The sequence below is a fragment of the Zonotrichia albicollis genome, chromosome 8 (assembly GCF_047830755.1).
Source record: "Zonotrichia albicollis isolate bZonAlb1 chromosome 8, bZonAlb1.hap1, whole genome shotgun sequence".
Lineage (NCBI taxonomy): Eukaryota > Metazoa > Chordata > Aves > Passeriformes > Passerellidae > Zonotrichia > Zonotrichia albicollis.
This window is the reverse complement of record NC_133826.1, coordinates 14,622,776-14,642,830: the sequence shown is the minus strand read 5'-3', so window position 1 is coordinate 14,642,830 and position 20,055 is coordinate 14,622,776. Positions and strand designations below refer to the sequence as shown.

The window sequence follows — 20,055 nt, the reverse complement described above, 5'->3', positions numbered from 1 at the left end:
TATGCTGATACAATCAAGCAGGCACAGACAGAGCTGTAAAATGCAGCTGGGGAGAACAAGGAAGCAGATAAAGCATCTGATAAACTCATGCTTAAATATGCCCTCCTGACCAAGAAGCTGTGGAGGGGTAAGAGATTTTCTTTGTTCTGATTCTCACTGGGCTCTGGAAAGTCCAACAGTCAGTATTTCCTCATGAAAATAAGCCACAGAGTGCTGTATTGGGCAGCAGCTGTTCTCCTATCAAGGCTCATTTCAATGCCAATGTTTTGCATATACAGTTAGGGAGAACTTCTTGTTTTCAGCAAGCCCAGATCTTCTAACATAATGAAGTTACACTGAGAGGAAGAGGCGGAGGGCTTACTTGTTTCTAAGTACCAGTTTCCATGTTGGATTGAAGCACATTCTCAAGAGAAGGTAAACACTCTGTATACAAAATAGTAAGAAATCAAATTCAGATGTGCTCATACCTATCCAGTATTAAAATGTGTAAAGGCATAATTTATCTGGCACATGGGGAGACAGGAATGGAAACAGAGGTAGGACAACACAGAGACACTGCTGTAAAAAACAAAACCTGTGGCTGCCCCTGTGAGGAGCATCCTCCTGCCTCAAGCAGTAGCTAATGCCATAGGAAGCCTTAAAAAACCTTCCTGCATGAGCTGACACAATGCTCTTGCAGCTAATGTTGAGAAACTGCATATGGATGTTTGTCTGGGCTTTTGTTCCTTCTTCTCCCATACAGTGTGACCACAACCAAATACAGCATGATCCGAGAGCATTGTGTAAGAATCCTGTGCTGCCCATGTCCCCTGTGTGGGCAGGTAGAGAGCTCAGTCGCTGCTATGATGCCTCTTAATGTTTTGAACACCCTAGTTTGGAGTAACTGCGTTTAACCACATCCTTTGAGGAACTAAATACCTCTTGACCCGCAAAGACAGCTAACTCTGCAGCAGCTAATCTCACCTGCAGTATTCCCTGCATGCTACAGGGAAGACTGCAGGTGAGGCTAGCTACTACACCTGTAGTCTACAACTACTACCGTGTCTACAACTACTATTTGGCAGTAAGGCAACTCCTGTTATGGCAGAGATTTTGGTGAATTGCAGGGGACCCACAAGAGCGATGCAGCCCAACTCCCAGCCCTGCACGGGACATCCCCAGGAGTCACACCAGCCCCTCACGGGACATCCCCAGGAGTCACACGGTGTGTGTGAGAGCACCGCGCTCGGGCCGGGGCAGCGGGGCCGGGCGGGCTCAGGGCACGTGTGCGGCGGGGCTCCCTCCTCCGCCGGGCCCATAAAGGCGGCGCGGCCAGCGGGGCAGGAGCGGGGCCCGGGCTGCTCCGCCGCAGTCCTGCCCCGGCCGGGCAGCGGCCGAACCCCGCGGCCCATGGAGATCCCCCTCAAGTCCCTCCCCGGCGGGCGGGCCGCCGTTAGCGGGTGAGGGAAGCGGGCCGGGCTGAGCCGGGCTGGGCGCGGTGCCGAGCCCTCGGGTCAGCCCGCCCGGCGGGCAGCGGGGTCAGGGCGCGCCTTCGCCAGCGGCTGCGGACCGGACTGGGCCGAGCCGGGCTGGGCTATCCCATCCCATCCCGCCGGCCGGGGCCGCGGTAGCGCCGGGGCACGGGGACGGCGGGAGCCGCTCGGGAGGCACAGCGGGGAGGCGGGCGCGGGTGCCTCGGGCTGCGCTCAAGGTAGGTGGGTGGGTGGGTGCTGCCCGCTGCCGGGACGCTGCTCGTAGCGCAGAGGTCCGTGCAGGGCTCACACCGTCGCTGCCCCTGCTGCGGCCGCTCCGCCCGCGGCTGCCGGGCGCGTTTAGCGCGGCAGTGACGGTGTGAGCCCCGCACGGGAGCGCTTTCCCCTCCGCTTCTGAGAAGAGCGAAGCGGTGCCGTCCTCTGGCAGAGTGCTGAGAGCTTAGGACAGATCGGGAAGGTGAAGCTGGGGTTGCCCAGGCTGTCGTGTAGAACTCAATTCAGTGATGGCTTTTTTCCCCGGTTTTTTTCTCCTTCTTGCCACCTTAGGACCGCAGGGTTCTCGTTAATAGCTCTCCAAGATACAGAGCTCGAGTAGATAAATGTTGCTGATACGGAGCTCTGATGGGCACTGTTAGTGTCGCTGCTCTAGTGAGTTACTCATTAATGAAAGTGACTGTGCTCGCTTACTAAGCGCATTTTAGCTCTTGATTCAATGGTGCTTTTTCTGCTGGGTGAAGAGCTAACTACTACACGTGTATTTCAGGAGTAGGTAGCTGTAAATTGTTGTCCTTACTGTTGAAACTTCTTTGCTGAGTGGAATGCTGAGCTCTAAAATGCCTCGCTACAGAACAGCTGAACAGCAGACTGTCCTACCAGGTACAGCAGTGCAGTGCTGGTTACAGCAATGCAGCTGCTAGAACTGAGTTAGTACCGGTTATAATGTATGGGACACATGAACCTGGATGTGCAGCTCAGCAGGCATTATACAGTTAGTCTTCATTCACAAAAAAATTTGAATGTGTCGGTGCTTCCAAAACACGCTATGGAAACCCATTGAGTGGTGTTAATTACACTACTGTGTCAGGATTTAATTGCTTCATTACTCTGTGCTGAGCTGGGTACCGTGTTTCAATTAGGTTTAGATTATTAGGCTAATGACCATGTGGTAGAATTAGATGGTTTGGTTTAAATATGGTAAATCAGTGGTAATCTCTTGGAGCTTTTAAACTTCTTCGGGGCTTTGGTTGAAGGTTCTAGTTTTGCTGATTTAATGTGGTCTATTTGGATGTAAATTTTAATCTATCCTAGAAATGAATGAGTTCAAAACCAGTTGATCTATTTCACCTGTTGCCCTGTTACCTGTTTCACCTGTTTAAAAATGAATTCTTAAATACTACACCAGAGAATGCCTCATTTTTAATTGAAAGACAAAGTCCAACAGTGATAGAGGCTTGAATCTTTGATCTCTCTTAAGCAAAAAATTGTGCTGCTTTCTTTGACAAATTTCCTGGTCATAATTTCTCCAGTTAACTAATGAAGGGAGCTAAAGACATCAATAATAATAATCCCTAGCCACAAGTGAGAGTTGTGTAAAGGGGAAAGTGCTGTTATTAGTCAACATCAAGTTTTTGGAATATCTGTGAGGTCTTGACACATCTTTGGAGTAACTGGTATATTTTTCATGCTCTGTATTTTAATATTTTTTTTAAAAAGTTTATTATAAAGTTTGTTGTTTGATTTTGAGGTTTTGGCCTATGTTTGTTTGCTTTTTTTATTTTAAAGATTTGTCACTTCTGATATGCTTTTACTGGAAGATTAGGGAAGGATTTTGCTGAAGTCTTGGAGTGGTTCTTATGTCATACCTTCATGCTTTAAAATGTGGCCAGATTTGGCTTAATCCTGTTCTGTTTCCTCTTTCCTGCCCTCCTCCTGCTGTCAGTTTCACTCTGGGCTGGCTCTTGTTCTCTGCGTGCCCACACAAACAAGCACTGCTGCCTGTGGGAGAGGCTGGTACGGAGCAGCGATGGCTTTGGGGGCCAGTGCAGGACTGAGGCACCTTTGTACCTGAGTCCTTGGTCAGTGCTCACAGCTGTAACTATCACATCCTCTTCTGGCAGCTGTGTTTGCATCTTTCGAAGTTTTTGTATCTTAGACATTACTGAAGCCAGTCCAGTGTGTTTTTATTATAAATTTAAATAGGGATGCTGCCCACAGTTTCTTTTTCTTGGAAACTTCTCATGTTTTTCCTGCTTCAAAAACCAAAATGGTCCTCCCTCTCATTGTCTTCATGAAAGATTGATTTAAGGCTGTGATGGAAAGATAACTTTTGAGCTTTTGATATTAAAATAGATTTTTTTGTAGTTTTCACTTCCTCTTTGAGGAAACCCCACAGTGTCAGCTTTACTCTGCTTCATTAACTGAAATTTCTCTTCTTGTGGGACAGCTGGTTCTAGCAAACCAAATATGCTTTGTGATCTACAGTTTGAGCTTAAATATCTGTGCACTTCAGACAGGCGAGGACACAAAATGTAAAAATTAAAAAGTATTCCAAGTACCTGAAAACTTGGAATCAATGCTTTTGGTTTTGAGCCTCAGACAAAATGGTATCCTTTATAAAATTCAGAACATTGGGAACAACATTCTGAATGGTAATTGGGACTGATAATCAGCTGGTGTCAGATATGATCCTCTTAACATGTAAAGAGAGAAAAAGAATTTACAAGTTGTGTTCTGGTCTGTGTGTGAAGTAGGAAAGTTCTGAAAGTTTATGGCACTGGAAAACAGGGTTGAAATGATCAGGAGATGGGTGAAGGTTTTTCAATGTCCCAGTCAGTTGAAAAGGAGAAACCTAAGGTGATTTAAAACACAACAACAGTCCTTTGTACTTGGTCCTCTGATTTTTACATGCCCAGGTATTTAAATAAATAAATGCCTTTGAATGTAGCCCTTGAAGCTGCATGTTCATAAGAGAAATGTGTGTAAAGCCTGCTCTTGTATAATCTTTAAGACACCTTTTTCTTCTGCTAGAATGTGGGTTATTTAGACAAACATGTTAACAGGGGTCCCTATTTGTTTCAATTACATTTTTTTACTAGCAAGTCTACATTTCTTTCTATTACAGACCTCTTATTTAATACTTATTAATTATTTGTCTAAATGGTGTGTTTTAATGATCAGATGTGTTTGAATGCTTCTCAATTATATGATCACAGGAAAATATGTTTGCATTTCCATAAGATAACCCGAAAAACTATTTTGGACCTTTTATGTCATATGGTGATCTGAGGTGATACTGCAATGAGGAAATTGTCTGCCAAAATATTCTGTTGGTTTCTAATTAATATGTTTTGTTTGTGGCAGAAATATGATGACTCAGTCAGATTTAGATCTAAAAGAGATGGCTTTGAAAGAGGATTTGAAGTTTTACTTCATGAACCCATGTGAAAAATACAGAGCAAGAGGTCAGATACCATGGAAATTGGCTTTGCAGGTTTTGAAGATACTTATGGTTACAACACAGGTGAGCCTCTGGTTTTACTCTTGGAGTAGCAATGGTGTGCAAGAGAGGCAGGTCTGTGCTCCTGGGCCTTGGCCATCCCTGGGTGCTTGTTACTGGCTTGAACCTCCCACTTCAGTCCATAAAGGAAAAATACTATGAAAGGTGTTTCTAGTGGGAAGAGTAACATAAATTATAAAAGCCTCCTGGAGATTTTTAGGGCAGTAATTGCTTTAAAGTATTTTTTTAGGGCAGTAATTTGCCTTAAACTGTTATGTCAAATTTTTGCCATTTCTGCCTTACTTTAAAGCAAATTACTCTTGCCACGAAATTCAACACTGTCTTCAGGCTTATTGTCACAGTAGGGCTTTTTGTTCCATTCTTGGATTACAGTTTCATTGGAGTATTTAAAAAGTGGTATTTCCTGATATCTAATGAGGAAATTAGGTTGTCCATGTTCAATATGGAGATGCTCTGGTTTCTGATGATGATGGGATGGCTGGGCTGCAGGAACTGGATGTGCCTCTTGCTTTTGTCATCAAATAATACATTTGAGAAGTCATATACTGTTTGAGATACTATGTGAAGGCAAAGCAGAGGGTGTTTGTAAACTGCACTGGTACCACAGTGCAGTTGGTTATGTTACAGTCCTCTAACAGTGACTGCATGTGGAAGGAAGAAAATGGGACACACACATAGGTAGAAATTGCTTTTTCTGAACCTTTGAAATGCAAGACTGACATCTGAGGGTTTGCAAGAACAGCTAAATATACAGGCTGGGTTGTTTCTCTTCCTTCAAAGACAGGACAGACTTTGCATGTGAATGATGACACAAAATACAACTTCACCTGTTCTCTGGAAAGATTCAGTACTGCCACCCGTACTAACCTGACTTCCATTTCTCTGGCTATCACTGAATATGTGATTTTTCTGTCTGCTGCCCCAGTCTCCCACTGTCCTTTGAGAGCAGAAGGGGTGCTCTGCTGCTTGGTTTTCAAAGGCCACAAGATTTTTCTGGACTGCTGCTTGAGACTTTTCTTGTCAGCCCTTGGTTTTGCTCAGATGTCAGGCTTGGGGAAATCCTCCTGCTACTGTGCGTATGAGGAAGCTCTTATGGAAAACCAAGCAGTTCCTAGGCTCTGTTTATGTTTTCCTTGGTGGTGGTGGTGGAAATGGGGAACATCCATACGGCAGGGGAATACAGGTCTTCAGTAGTAACTCTGCTGTTTGCTGTCCCTGCTTGTTACAGCCTCCTTAAGCAGCACCTGGGTCAGGCAGGTGAGGCTCTTTACTGCTCGGATCCTGTGCCATGGCAGGGGTAGGAAAGGAGCAGGAGTTTGTCCATAGCAAAGCAGAACATTTCAGGGGTAGCAGGGTGTCCTGTTAAGTTCTCTCGTCTGCCAAATGCATCCTCCGCAGAGGTTTTGCAAATCCCAGCTGGAGTTGTTGGTCCATGAGGTGTAAATCTGCAAGTGATGGAGCTGTCTGCTCAGCTGCTGTCTGTTTCACTTACCCTGCATGTGATAACCTTGCCTTTGGGTATCTTGTGCCATTGGTTAGAGGGTGCTCTGTCCCGCCAGAGTTACAGCAACAGGCACCTGTCTGGTTTGTATTTATTGTAATTTAAAGCTGTTTCCAAAATGCTGGTGCTTGACCACTGGTCAAAATTCAAATCTATTTTTTTTTCTCTTGTTAGCTTGTTTTTTTTGGTTTGAGTAACCAGCTGGTGGTCTCATTCAAAGAGGAAAACACTGTTGCTTTCAAACACCTATTCCTGAAAGGCTATTCTGGAACTGATGAAGATGACTACAGCTGCAGCATATATACACAACAGGATGCTTATGATAGCATTTTTTATGTTATTAATCAGGTAGGTGTGAATTTTAATTTAAAAGCCTGTATTGATACATATAACTTTGAGGTTTCAGTTTGCTTTCTAATGCAAAAAAAAAAGATTACTTTCTCTAACTTCTATTTCTGTTTTTGTTTTTAAACTAGTACAGGAACTTAAAGAACATATCACTGGGGACCCTTGGTTATGAACATGAGGAATCAGGTCTAAAAATCTGTAAACAGCAGTACAAGAAAGGCACAATGCTCCCTTCCAATGATACACTGAACATTGATGTTTCTACTGAAACAGGTACAGTACTGTTGTACTTAAAATGTCTTGCTGTGGAGTATTTGAATTCTTGTTCTAAAGCTTAAAACAAATAGATTTTTGTGAGGCAAAAATCAGGAACATTACCATGCTTCTTGCCTATGTCCCTCTTGGCTTTTAGCACCTGTCTAGAAAAGACAGCTATGATTCTAAGAGGCTCTCTTCAACCACCTACAGATCCTTGCAGTTGATGCTGAGGTGGTGTTTTGTTGTTCCTTTTCTTAAACACACCTGTTCCCCTCCGTGCAGGAGGTTCAAATAGGGAATTCTGGATGCTGGGCAGTCTGTACCATCCACGGCTGGGTGCCCTTTCTGCCTCTCAGAGCTGAGTCCTGACTGCTCACAAGCTGGTACACAAACCTGCTTCTGACCCCACTAGCTGGGCCTCTGAATAGGTTTGCTCAAAATTCATGTTTTGCCTGATTAGGACTTGCTGTACACACTGATCCTCTCAGTTTAATGCCACTTTCACCGTGAAGTTTTTATGCTAACATATTTTCCTCTTGTCTTTCCAGAATGTATCCTTTTAAAGCCAAAGGAACTAACTGGTAAAAAGGCAGAACTGAAGCTGAACTCTTCTTTTTTCAATCTTGAATTTTACAGGTAAAGTGATGAGGTTCTTTAAATTATCTCAACTTATTTTTTCATATTAATATGGTGGATTCTGATTTGTGCAATCTGTGTATATCTCTGTGATACTTAAATATCTTTGTGCACTTTTTCAAATATGCAGGCTAATACAGGTTGAAATCTCCTTCAAGCTGAAAGGCATTGCTCTTCAGACAATCCATGCCCGTGAATTGCCTGACTGCTATGCATTTCAAAACACTGTAAGTGAAAGTTTGGCCTCTTGGAATACTGCTCTGTAGGCAGTACATTTCATCTGCTCAAATTATGTCTACACCATCCTTTATTGTGGCAACTTTCTTAAAGCCTCTCTGATCAACAATATTAATACATGCTGTGTCCAAGGCACTTAGCAGGATTTATTTTTCTGGAATGCAATCTTGCTACTCCTGTTTCTGATGTAGCTCTGTATTTTCAGATAACTTTCAACAATAGAGCTCACAGCGGAAAAATCAAGGTCTATTTTGGCAGTGACACTGAAATTCAGGAGTGCAAAGACTGGCACATATTTAACTCAGGTAAGTGTGGTGCATGTGTGTTTGCCGAGCAGCGCTTACGGGTGTCCCTTTGCTTTCCCTGGTCTGTGGCAGTCTGTCCAGCAGGACATTCCCCAGCCTGCTCATCCCCTGCCTGTAAAACAAAGCAACTTGCCTAATGCAATTCATCACCGCTTGCTAATCAAGAGCTAGGAAATAATCCCTTTGGAAGAATATTATTAAATCCTTGTGAGGGTGTTGTGAGATGACATGATCATCTCTGCATGCCAGTGTGTGTTACCAGTGAGCTCCACCTGCAAGGAGGGTGAATGTTTCTTCCATAGATTTGTAATTGTGCTGCTCTGAGATAACTCAATTTAACCCACTAACACTGGATACATTTCCAACTGAAGCCTCCTGCAGCTTTCAATTTCATTTTCTTCTAACTGATTGAAGCATACTATTTCTGAAAGCTTGCTTTTCCTGTTGGTGCTTTTTTTGCCCCTGCTGGTAGATGAATGACATGTATGAACGAAGGCTGGCACCTGCCATGTATTTCCAGTGTTAGGGCTTGGTCTGACAGCTCAGAAATGTGCACTAAAGGGCCCTTAAAGAAACAGCAGCTGTGGCAGACTGTGCAACTGCTTCTCCCATGTGGTGACTTGCTGTAAAGGACTGATGGAACAATTTTTTTTTAGTGTGCTATATAGCATGATAGATTAATAAATACATCAAGTGGCCTGCCTTTTGCCTTGGCAAAGGCAGCTTTTCTCTGATAATGCTGTGTTGTACCCGTATTAAAGTGGTAATTTATAGAATATTCTGAATAACCTCAAAGTGCCTTGGCTTGCATCTCTGGCCAGTAATTTCCTGTGGCTGTCTTTCAACTACCTGTTCCCGAGTACTTTATTTTGTGTCTAATCACTAGCTGAGGGATCCTGCATATTTCAGTAATAAAGGTGAGCTGAAGGGCTATTGCAATTATTAAAAGTGAGTGTTTGCCTCTTTCATATAGTTAAAAATGTATGCTATGGAAAAGATAGGGACTGTTGATGTGATAAAGCAAAGGACCTAATTTGTGTTCACATTATGGGTTTTAAATTTGTGGATGAAAAGAAAACAGTACGGAAAGTCCAACAAGTTTATTGCAGACTAAGGTGGGAATTTTTTAAAAATTTAATGGTGTTGATACAGACCAAATCTGCATTTTTTTTTTTGCCTCATGTAGTTGTAACACTGTGGAAGCACAGATGGACAGGTAAAATGGAGGATACCTGTATTAATGTACCCATTTTTGGGTTTATTTTGAAGAACTTGAACATATTTTTCATTCTTGAGGCCCAGTCTCCATGACTGTCTCGATGTAATTCTCTGCTGAGCTGTGTTCAAGATATACTTGCAGGAAGAATATAGCTTGTAATCCATCCACTTTGGGGTGAGAGTATTTGAATTGTTGCAAAATGTCACATAACTTGCATTAAAAGAGATGTGGAAAGATTTAACCTTATTGCCTTGTCTCTTTACAGTTCTCCAGAAGAACACCCAGTATATTCTAGTCTTTGATGGATTTGTCATATTGAGTTGCTTGGCCTCTCTCATCCTGTGCACACGATCCATCGTTCTTGCCTGGAGGCTGCAGAAGGTGAGCACAGGGCTCCTGGCCTTGATGCTGGTTTGGTCTCTGCTGCTTTGCTGCTGGTCTTGTGAGGGGAACCTGCTGAAACTTGGGGTGTTAAAGTGAGAAAATCTCCTGCAAGGTGTCCCTCTTACTGTTACCTCTAGGAAGGATGTGCAGGTATCTTGGTGGACAATTGCTAACTGCGAATGGATTTTATTTCTGTTTGTGTGGTGCTGTAATTTGAAGTATTTTGTTGTATCTCTCCATGGGCAAAAGAAGCATACTTTTTTTCCCCTCTTTCCCCCAGGATTTTAGACACAATGATTCTGATTCTTTGTGCTGCAAATAGGCAATGTGTCCTGCACCTCCAAACCACAAATCTTTCTTCCTTGGTTTCAGAGTAGAATTCCTGTAGAGGTCTAGTTATAAATTAAAGCCTTAATAAACATCCCCCAAAGCCAGCTCCAACTGGAGAAAATGTAAAGCACAGCACATAATCTAACTCTGGATTTTTTGTAAGCATGTGGCTTATGAGAGTTAGAAGAGTCCATGGCAGGTAGGCTATGAAAACACAAATACTTGTTTATCTAGCTCAATGCATCCTCTTTGTAGCTTGGAAACAAGACCAAGAGTCAAGAGGACATGATTCAACAAAGGCATTGTCAAACTGCTCTCAGGAATAGGCACTTCACATTTATTCCTGAGCAAAAAGAGCAAGTGAAAGCAGATGGGCTGTGCTGGGCATAGAGGTGATATTGTTTGCTCTATTGGAAATGAGAGCTCTTGCCCTGTAGTTGCATTTGAGTTCTATTTCACTTCTTTAGTTGGGTGCCTTGCTCTGTTAGAGGTGGATAGAACCTATGGTAAAGGGGATAACAGGCCATGGTTAGGTTGGTGGGAATGGGTTATGAATTCAAGTGTTCTGTGGAAAGTTCATTTTCACTGGCCTAAATCCATCTTAATTTTTTTCCTATTTATTTCTGTTGCCATTGAGAATCAGCTTTAAATTACTATTCCAGTGAATACTATAGGAAAATGGGTTGTGTGGAACTTGAACATTGCCTTGTTTTTCATCCAAGGTGACCTGTAACTAATGATCTAAATGTTTGTCAACAGAGATTTGTGCATTTCTTCCTGGAGAAGCACAAGCGCCGTGTGTGCTATGCTGACCGCCTGGAGTTCCTGAACGGGTGGTACGTCCTGGTCATTATCAGTGATGTGATGACAATCATTGGGTCAATCCTAAAAATGGAAATAAAAGCCAAGGTAAGAATCTCATACTTCAGCTAAAAAATTTCTAACTTGCTGCAACCATGTGTAATGTGTTTTAATTTGGGGACAGGTGGAAGTGAGCTATAACAGTCAATCGTCATCTGTTTGCTTATTTCAGTCCATTTCCTAGTTTATCTAATAACTGCTTTTAGTCTCTCTTCCCCAGAGTCTTTCAGTAAGACCATGTAGGCCATTTAAACATCTTATTTCCACAGTTCTAAGACCCCTAATTCCTGGTATGGGACCTGTGGTAGGCAGTTCCCAACAGAAAGACCCAACAATCTGAGTTGTTCATTCTGTAAGAAGTAGCACATACAGGGCTGGGAAGCCACAAGTCCTCCCCTTGAATGACACAGGGCTCTTGGTGGCTTGTGGGGCTGGACACACAGCTGTCACAACTTGCTTACCTGGCCAGCATTGGCACAGACAGTGTGTGACCTGCTCATCCTTGACCTCCCTGCCTGGGCTTGCTGAAATCAGTGTACTTTGTCCAGCTGGCAGGAGGATTTTGGGGTTGGTTTTGTGTTTTTGGTTTTTTTTTTTTCTGTTTCTTTTTTTTTTTTCATCTCCAATAGATGTGTGTCAACAATTCACGTGTTCACAAAACTTTGTGTTCTGGGAAAAGCAGAGTAGGAGGTATGGTGCTCCTGCTTCATGTGTACTGAGGCTCAAAGGGCAGATCCCAGAGTGGCCTTCAGAGGAAGCACTTGGGAATCACTGGCTGTAGGTTGAGGTGGGGATTGAGGGTAGGAAAACTTGAGCTAGATGGCTCTCTTGTGCCTACTGCAACCAGTTCCAGCCTTCTAAAGTAAAGTGCAAGTAGATTTGGTTGTATAGAAACAATGCTCAGGTTCTGATCTGCTGGCAGAGAACCTGTTCAGAGATGTAAATGCATGGAAGCATGGAAAGAACTGTAGTCCCAAGGGTCACTTTTCATGTAAATGATGGCTCATGTGTTCTAAATAGTGAATGAGAGCTTCTTTGCCCAACAGCAAATAGTAACCTTCTTTTTAAACAAAAGTTTTGAGTTATCCAGTCTAATTTTGGAACGGTGTTGTAACCAAACTAAGGACTTTTTTTCTTCCAGACTTTGCGCTTCATGTAAAATTTCAGGAATATCAGCATAGGTGTACTTTCATTTGCAGCACTGTTGTGTTTAAATTATCTCAGTAAATAACTGCAGCTGACATTGATCTGATTTTTGTGATGTAGTAATAGGCTTTCAGTATTAGACTGTCCTGCTTTGTTTGTTTGAACTGCTGGAACCTGAATAGCTGTCAAGCTGACATATCTACTGCTTTGTAACTTGACCACCTGCTCTCTTTGGATCCCTCAGAACCTCACAAGTTATGATGTCTGCAGCATTTTACTTGGAACATCAACTCTGTTTGTCTGGGTTGGAGTCATCCGATACCTGGGATACTTTCAAACCTACAATGTAAGGAGAGAATCAAATGTCTAACAATTAAAGCTTATATATATATGCTTTTTTCCAGATCTCTCTCTAATTTTTTTGCTTTTTCCCCCCTTCTTTGCTCCCCTCTGACTTTGTAGGTGCTCATTTTGACTATGCAGGCCTCGCTGCCGAAAGTGCTGCGGTTTTGCTGTTGTGCTGGGATGATCTATCTTGGCTATACTTTCTGTGGTTGGATTGTCCTGGGGCCTTATCATGAAAAGGTACATCAGCAGTATCCCTCCTTTTGTGGTGCAATGATGGGAATATCTGTGTATGTGTGTATTGCTCCTAGCCAAACCAACAGAAATGTGTCTTAAATGGAAATGTCTGTTTAATAGCTGTAATGTGAACATGGGAGTCATTCCATCTGTGCTTCCTTCTACCTGCTCCTTTTAACAAAATAACTATTCTTGCTTTTCCTGTGTGCTCAGCGTGCTCTCCAGCACCAGGCTGTTTTGGTGAGGGGATGGTTTGCCCAGGCCATGACCATTGGTCTGTCTCTTCTGCCCTCTTCTGGCAATCCCACTTCAGCTGGGTTACAGAGGCACTAAATAGTTCGCTGGAATTTTTTTTTTTTTTTTTTTTTTTAAATCTCCTTGGCTCTGGCCTTGTTTTTCCAAATCTTTCCTGTGCCATGTAACTTCAGCTCCTAAATTGTGACTCATAGAGGGATGGATGAATGCTTGTCTTGTTTGCTTTGCTTCCTGTGTGGGGGCGTGTTGCGGGTTTGTTTGTTTGTTTTCTTAAGGTTCGTATCAAAGTGTGTGCCTGGTATGTCTTGTCTGCAAGCTGGGTGCAGGAGTAAGGCTTTGTATATTCTAGAGCACAAACCAAAACAGCCCTAAAGCTTGTTTGCTTTTCCTCTTGGCAGATGCTCTGTGTGACAGTTTGAACAGAGGCAGATTCCTGTTGTGGCAAACTCTAAATGTCTGTTAATGACTAACAAATGTCTGACTCCTTGTTCTGGATCTCTGGGTGCACACAGTGTGTGTGTGATGGGGACATGTACAGTGCTTTTCCAGCTTGCTCTGCCCCCAGAGCTTGCATTGCTCCAGCTTACTGGAATTCCCCCTTTGGACAGTGCAGGTGTTCAGCCTGCATGTTCCCCCCAGAAATGACAATCCATTTCTCTGGGGGATGCTGGATGCAGAGGGATCTTCTGCCATACCAGAGGCTCAGTTGTTTATAACATTATAAGGCACAGCATAATTACTGTTGTAACCTCCCTGCAACAAATACCTTATCTGAGCCAAAGGAGGGACAATCAACAGCATGCTTATCTATGAAAATGTTACCTCCTCCCTAAATGTCATGGATCAATGTCAAGGGAAGCAGCTGGAGCTGTGGAGGATTCCCGTTCCTGCCAGTTCCCCAGGGTCCCACAGGAAGGCAATGTGGCACCGTGCAAGGCAGCCCAGCCCAGGGCTGCCTTCCCGGGGCTCTCCAGCACCGAGCCCTCCTGGAAGAGATGGGAAGAGTCCTCCTTGATGTGCAGAAACACTGGAGAGCTCCTTATGCTCAAAAATACAGAAATACACCCTCTGCTAGAGTCAGAGAGAGGGGGTGGGTGTCCTGCATTTTGTGCTATGTCAGTCAGGGGTTTCCAGGTGAGCAGCCCTTAGCAATGTCCCTGTGTCAGTGCATCAAAACTTCAGCTGCTCAAAAATTACCTGTGCCGTGCCTCCGTTCTTCCTGGATAATGTACTGCTGAGTTGCACAATGGCTTTAAAATTCAACTCAAAAAATAATGATAAAATAAGCCATAGGTGTGAACCAGACCTGCTGTTTCTGTGCACCAATATATTCTCCTTACAAGCATATACCTCTTGACATCTTGTTTTCATTGTGGGGCCACAGTTGTGTTAGTTCATTGATAATGCACAATGTTTTAATGTGGCTAATTATTCATATTGTCCATTAAATTAGAGTTAAGAAATCCAGTTATTTGGAAGGGCAGAGCAAAATGGGAAGTGGGCTTACCTGGTGGCTACAGGACACATTCCAGTTTGGGGAAATGGAGTTTGGAGTTTAAGAGACTGTCCTTGAAATTAAACCATGGTTTTTGTACAGAGTATGTTCCAGTAGCTTCATAATAAAGCTGTAGCTTGTACTTACAGCTCATAGAGGTCTTCCTGAGTGACAGATTGTTAGTTCAGCTTGGACCATTTGAGTTCTGAAGGCTGTGCTGACTCTGGCCCCTGAACACAGTATTGATTTATTACCCATACTCCAGTGATGCTGCAGAGCTGGGAAGCCAGAGAATGTGGGTGTGTTCCCAGCATGCTACCACTAATTTACTGTATAGGCACTGTGAAATCACTTCAGCTGTGCTTTGGGAGATGGAATTATACTTTTCTGCAGGTCCAAAATTGCCTATAATTCAGTAGCTTTCTGTGGTGGTCAGTTATTGACTGTTCTGCCTGTTGAACATCATGAGTTTTATTTCTTGATAATAAATTTTCCTATGTCTGATCTCAACACATCGTGCTTAGTCAAGATGATAATTCTACATGTTTCTATTACTGATGTATATTTTGGCCTGAATGGAAAGTGTGGTAGCATTTAATTGCCCGAGTTGGCTTTTTTGTCTGCTTTGAGTAAAACTCAATCTTTGACTCTTGATTGATCTTCACATTCTGCTAATAATTTGTACTCATTTTCTAGTTTGAGGATCTGAACACAGTGGCTGAATGTCTGTTTTCTTTGGTCAATGGTGATGATATGTTTGCGACATTTGCTCAAATCCAAGAGAAGAGTTCCCTGGTGTGGATGTTCAGCCGACTGTATCTGTACTCCTTCATCAGTCTGTTCATATACATGATCCTCAGCCTTTTCATTGCACTCATTACTGACTCCTATGACACCATAAAGGTAAAACATTTGTTTTCTGTTACACTTCTATTCAGTTTTGCATTCATTCTTGTTAATCACTCAACACCATGCCATCTACCATTGCTTCGGATGTGTGATGGGATTATTAAAATATTTTCCTTTAGTCTGTGGCAAAGGGTGGCTGGGTTTGCTGACATCTCAGAGATGTGCCTTTGGCAGGAGTTTGGAAAGGTTCAGGCAGATAACTCTAAAGTCATTTAGGTGTCCAGGCCTCCTTAATGTGCTGCTTAGAAATGTGTGGTTAAAAGGAAATGTCTTCTGAGAGGTGCACTACTTCTCGTTCCAGTTAAAGTTGTGCCATCCATTTCCAGTATGGACTGTCTGAAAGTGAACCTCAGTTCTCAGTAATTACCTTCTGTTCTGACCTCAGGTGCTCTCTGCCCTCTGTGCTGCTGGTGGCCTCAGTGGCCAGGGGGAGAGAATGTGGATCCCACCCTCCAGCCCTCATCTCTTGCTTGTCTTGGTGTAAGGCTGGTCTGACACCTACTACAACTTCCAAGCCAAGCAAGAGATTTACTTTTGAAGAACGCCAAAATATAGCTTAATTGTCTGTGCTTCTTAGTTTACTGGATGGTCTGATCTGCAAAATGGTGTTTTACTGACTCTGAACATTTTAAACAGATCAACTGGGAGCTGTTTCAGTATGCTGAACTTGTTTTTTCATAGCATTTCTTCAGCATGGCAATATTGAATGGTCACACTGGAACCCTTCAAATCCAGAATTAGAGGTTTTAGGGAAAAGGAGCCCAGGGCACTTGCAGTGAGCACAGCATCTCACTGTGAACAAGGGAGAATCAAAACCATCATGGCCTGAGATCACTTGCTTGGCCTTATGGGCAGTAAACAAAACATAAGAGAGTCTGGGAACAATGTGAATTTTCTGCCACTTACATTGTTGGTGGAACAAAGCAAGCTATGTAGTGTTTCTAGGATGGGAATGGATTCTTTCCTTCCTACAGACATATTGAATTATTGAACCAAATAATCTGGCTTAACTGTCATACACTAGAGGAAATTTTAGAACGTTTCATGCCCAGTAACTTCTCATGTGTTGTAATTGAAATGCTTTTTCTTTCAGAAATACCAACAAAGTGGTTTTCCAGCAACAGATTTACATGAATTTCTAAAAGACCATAGCAGTGCTGGCTACAGAAAAGACAGAACTTCTTTGCCACTCATCTGCTGCTGCAGGAGGTCAGTAGGGTGTTTTTAATGTGTGTTTTCCTGAGTAGTACAACAGTTAGCTTCTCACTGCAAAATGCTGCTTCACGAATGCTGGAGCATCCAGAATTCAGCCTGGAAATATTTGGGTGCTGCTGTTCCTCCTGCACTTTACTTCATGTTAGATCTTTAGTCAGCTGCTGATGCAAAGGAAGCAGTTCTGAGCTTAAACATGTTTTAACTGTTGTACTCCTATGAAAACTGCTATGCAGAAGCTGATGAGAGGGCTGTGGAGTGCAGCATAAACTACCAAGGGTTCTGGAGCAAACCAAGTTTTTGCTTCAAGCTGTCTGTTTCTAAAAAGCTTTGCTACTAAGCTTGGAGTGGTAGCAGAAAGTGAGAGGGTGATTCAGCTGCAGGTGCTTGATCCCAAAACTATGCAGTGTCAGAGGCACACTGTTGGAATACCATCTGCCAGAATATTGGAAACTCACTGGTAAATGTCTTCTTGTGGGCATTGTGGCAAGGGTCCTTTTTAAGGTGGTGGTGAGAGACAAATGCCTCATCTGGTGCTTGCTGGTCTGCTTTGAATTGTGTTTCTGAGGCAGCATAACACACCTCTGAATCCTGTTAGAGACAGGAGGGGTCTTGTCACTGTCCCTAGACAGGCCAGGATTATCCATTCATGTGCACAGAATGGTTGTGGGCTCTGTGCAAGGAAGCCAGGCTATGAGAGAATGAGCGGACTAAAATGTGAACAATTAATCACAATTGGTGTAAGAATTCCTCTTCTAGCAGTAGGATTGTTGTCTAATGATATACTGATGCTTTTGGGAGATGCAGTTTTATGCTTTTGGTGTACCCTTGCAGAAAGGGATCCATAGCCACAAAAGGAACATGTGAGATGATGATGATGATGGGCAGGTATCCCAGTGGCTGCTGGGGGCACACAATGAAAACCAACTAATTAACATTAGTTAATTAGAATTTCAGGTTTCACCTGCAAGTCACTGTGCAGAGTGAGAGATTTGTGTGCTTGAGCACAATAAACATAGACCATAATATGCTGTGCAGTACTGAGGGCACAAGCCTGGTGATGGAGTGATAATCTTTAGCTTTTGCTACTGTGGGAGGTTGTGCATCATTGTCCAGTGCAGGAGTCAGAGTTGTATGTGGAAATGGGAGAGCAGAGAACAAAAGGATCAAAACTGAGCTCATATGGGTAGGTGCTTCCTGTTGCATTTCTTGCTGATTGGAGAATTGTGAATTTTTTCTTTGCAGACAACAGAGTGATGACAACTTGATACTTATTAATTGATGGCTGCACATTGAAATTCACTACTGATATATGCAAAGAGAGCATAGTGGTGTGGAGAAGGATAATTCTCCAAATTGCAGTGGAACCTGCCATCTGGATCTGCCTCATGAACAGACTTGTCTTAGCTAATTCAGGCTTTGGGAGGAGAAATCTATTGATGTGACAGCAGCTGGCTGACCAACAGGAGACCCAGAAGCTGTGTCTGGAGGAGAGCTGTGAAGCATTCTGTGTTCTTGCCTCAAGTTCTGTCATGTTAGAGAAGACTGATCCTTGAGCATTGTCTGTGGAAGCTCTGCTGGTTAATGACATTGAGGAGGAAGAAAAATGGCCTTGAATCAACTGTTGTTAATAAGAAAAAGAATTATACAAAAATAATTTTTAAAAAATAATCCTGTGTTTAAAAGTATTAAATAAAAAGAAGTCATGAAGGGAGGAGTTTATGACTTGACTTGTTGCATTCAGCCAGTCATTTCTACTTGGCACATTTTATTTATTTGGATTAAATTTATGTAAAACAAAAAAGCTGCACAAAAGTGGAAAATAACTGTTGTTTTCCCTCATGTATATAATTTTACCACAAACCACTTATAGGTCACAGTCTTTTCTTTAACAGCTTTACTAAAAAGCAGTTTGTTATCCTTTTATCTTTTTTGGCTGTCTTTTCTATTATACCCACAATATTGATTTATACTGTGTCCAGATTCAACTTACTGCTTTAGTTATAATTAAATACTTCTTTACAGGGTAGAAAACTTTCATGGTAAGCATTATCTGAAGGCTGCTGGAAATATATTTTTTTCTTCTTTTTTTTTTTTTGGTAGTATTATGCTGTTGTATTGTCATAATCCAGAGGACAAATTCAGGCAAAAACAGTGCCATGGAATTTTACTTCTATTTCAAGCACACGTTAATTGGAAGAAAATATGTGGCAACTGAGCCTTGCAGTTGGCTTGCTCAGGTGACTTTCTAGCTGTCTTGGGGATGATCAGCTGTAAAGACTGTACTTTCCTCTGGCTCTTTATAACCTTTATTCAGTGAGAACAGAGGACTTTGGGGAACTTTAAAAGCACTTCCAGGACAATAGTGCACAAATGTTAACCAGGTACTTCTGGAAACTTCCAGGGATGCTGGCAGTTCCTGGGGTGGGTGTACTATTATATGAGATGCTCCACTTGTGTCTCTGCACTATTTGCTCTCTAAAAAAGCCATTTTTTAGTAGATTATGTCAATGTGTTGGCTTGGACTAAATCTTGCTGTGTGTTCTTAACCACTAATGGTGCTCTCTGCAGGTTCTGCCTTGTCAGTGTTTCAAATGGCAAAGGCAATTCAAAATGATGTCTTGATAAGAGTGAGATGAGTGGCAGCTTTTTTTTCCCTTTCTTTTGTTTATTTTAATCTCCTGCCTAGTGTTTACATTTGTAACAATTATACTTTTACTGTTACTATTGAAAGTGAATGCCATTGCTTTGGCTGCAGCTGGGTGTCTAGAACAGATTTTTGGTGTCAGGATTTTGATGCATCCAGGTTCTGCACATTTTAATGCTTCTATTGCTGAGATGTATTTGGGACAGGGAATTTTCTTTCCATCCCAGATGTGCAATGTGTTGCTGTGGCCATAACTGAAATTGCTACCAATAACCAAGACACTGTGCTCTTAGCAAAGATTTTCTCTAACTGTCTTTTCAAAAATTGTATGATCTAGAACAGAGCATTGCTGTCTTCCACTGTTGACGGAAGAGTCAACTTTTCTCCTGGTGTTTTTTTGCAGAACTTGTTTGGGGCAACGTTAGTATTTTGGTGTGTGCTCTGGGGCCCTGGATAACCCAAGAACTCTTCTGCAGATTGCAGGAGGGTCAGCATCAACTGGCTGCCAAGGTACCCCTGTCCCTTACAATGTGCAGTCTATTTGGTGATGTACAAGATGCTGATGTTTTCTGAATTTGCAGCTATTTTACTAGTTAGCTTTCTGGAGTGCCTCTTTCTAAATCAAACATTTTAAATCCATCATGTCTGAAAATGAGCTGTGTTTTCCTTACTGCTGTGCCCTCTGCCAGTACAGGCAGAAATCTTGGGTTAGAGACTGAAACCTAGCAGAAGCAGATGGTA

At 42.7% G+C, this 20,055-nt stretch overlaps 1 protein-coding gene across 2 annotated transcripts; it reads left to right on the top strand.

Moving 5' to 3' along the window:
• The first annotated feature begins 1,107 nt into the window (after positions 1-1,107).
• On the top strand, positions 1,108-18,591 carry MCOLN2 (mucolipin TRP cation channel 2). 2 transcript variants are annotated; one of them, XM_074546054.1, is made up of 14 exons: positions 1,108-1,439; positions 4,833-4,992; positions 6,665-6,838; positions 6,967-7,111; positions 7,645-7,732; positions 7,863-7,959; positions 8,175-8,274; positions 9,759-9,874; positions 10,967-11,116; positions 12,459-12,560; positions 12,677-12,799; positions 15,243-15,449; positions 16,549-16,664; positions 17,913-18,591. In XM_074546054.1, the coding sequence occupies exons 1-14, from the start codon at positions 1,123-1,125 to the stop codon at positions 17,947-17,949; spliced, it is 1,932 nt and encodes a 643-aa protein (XP_074402155.1). In that variant the 5' UTR covers positions 1,108-1,122; the 3' UTR covers positions 17,950-18,591. The 2 variants fall into 2 exon arrangements, with proteins under 2 accessions (XP_074402155.1, XP_074402156.1); XM_074546055.1 differs by lacking the exon at positions 1,108-1,439 and adding an exon at positions 1,482-1,690.
• The last annotated feature ends 1,464 nt before the right edge of the window (positions 18,592-20,055 follow it).

Bases quoted from the DNA above. Each gene is read 5' to 3' on its own strand.
- MCOLN2 (XM_074546054.1), top strand. From the start codon at position 1,123: ATGCAGCCCAACTCCCAGCCCTGCACGGGACATCCCCAGGAGTCACAC. The intron at 7,733-7,862 runs GTAAAGTGATGA...TCAAATATGCAG, and splicing joins TTCAATCTTGAATTTTACAG to GCTAATACAGGTTGAAATCT. The intron at 12,800-15,242 runs GTACATCAGCAG...CTCATTTTCTAG, and splicing joins TGGGGCCTTATCATGAAAAG to TTTGAGGATCTGAACACAGT.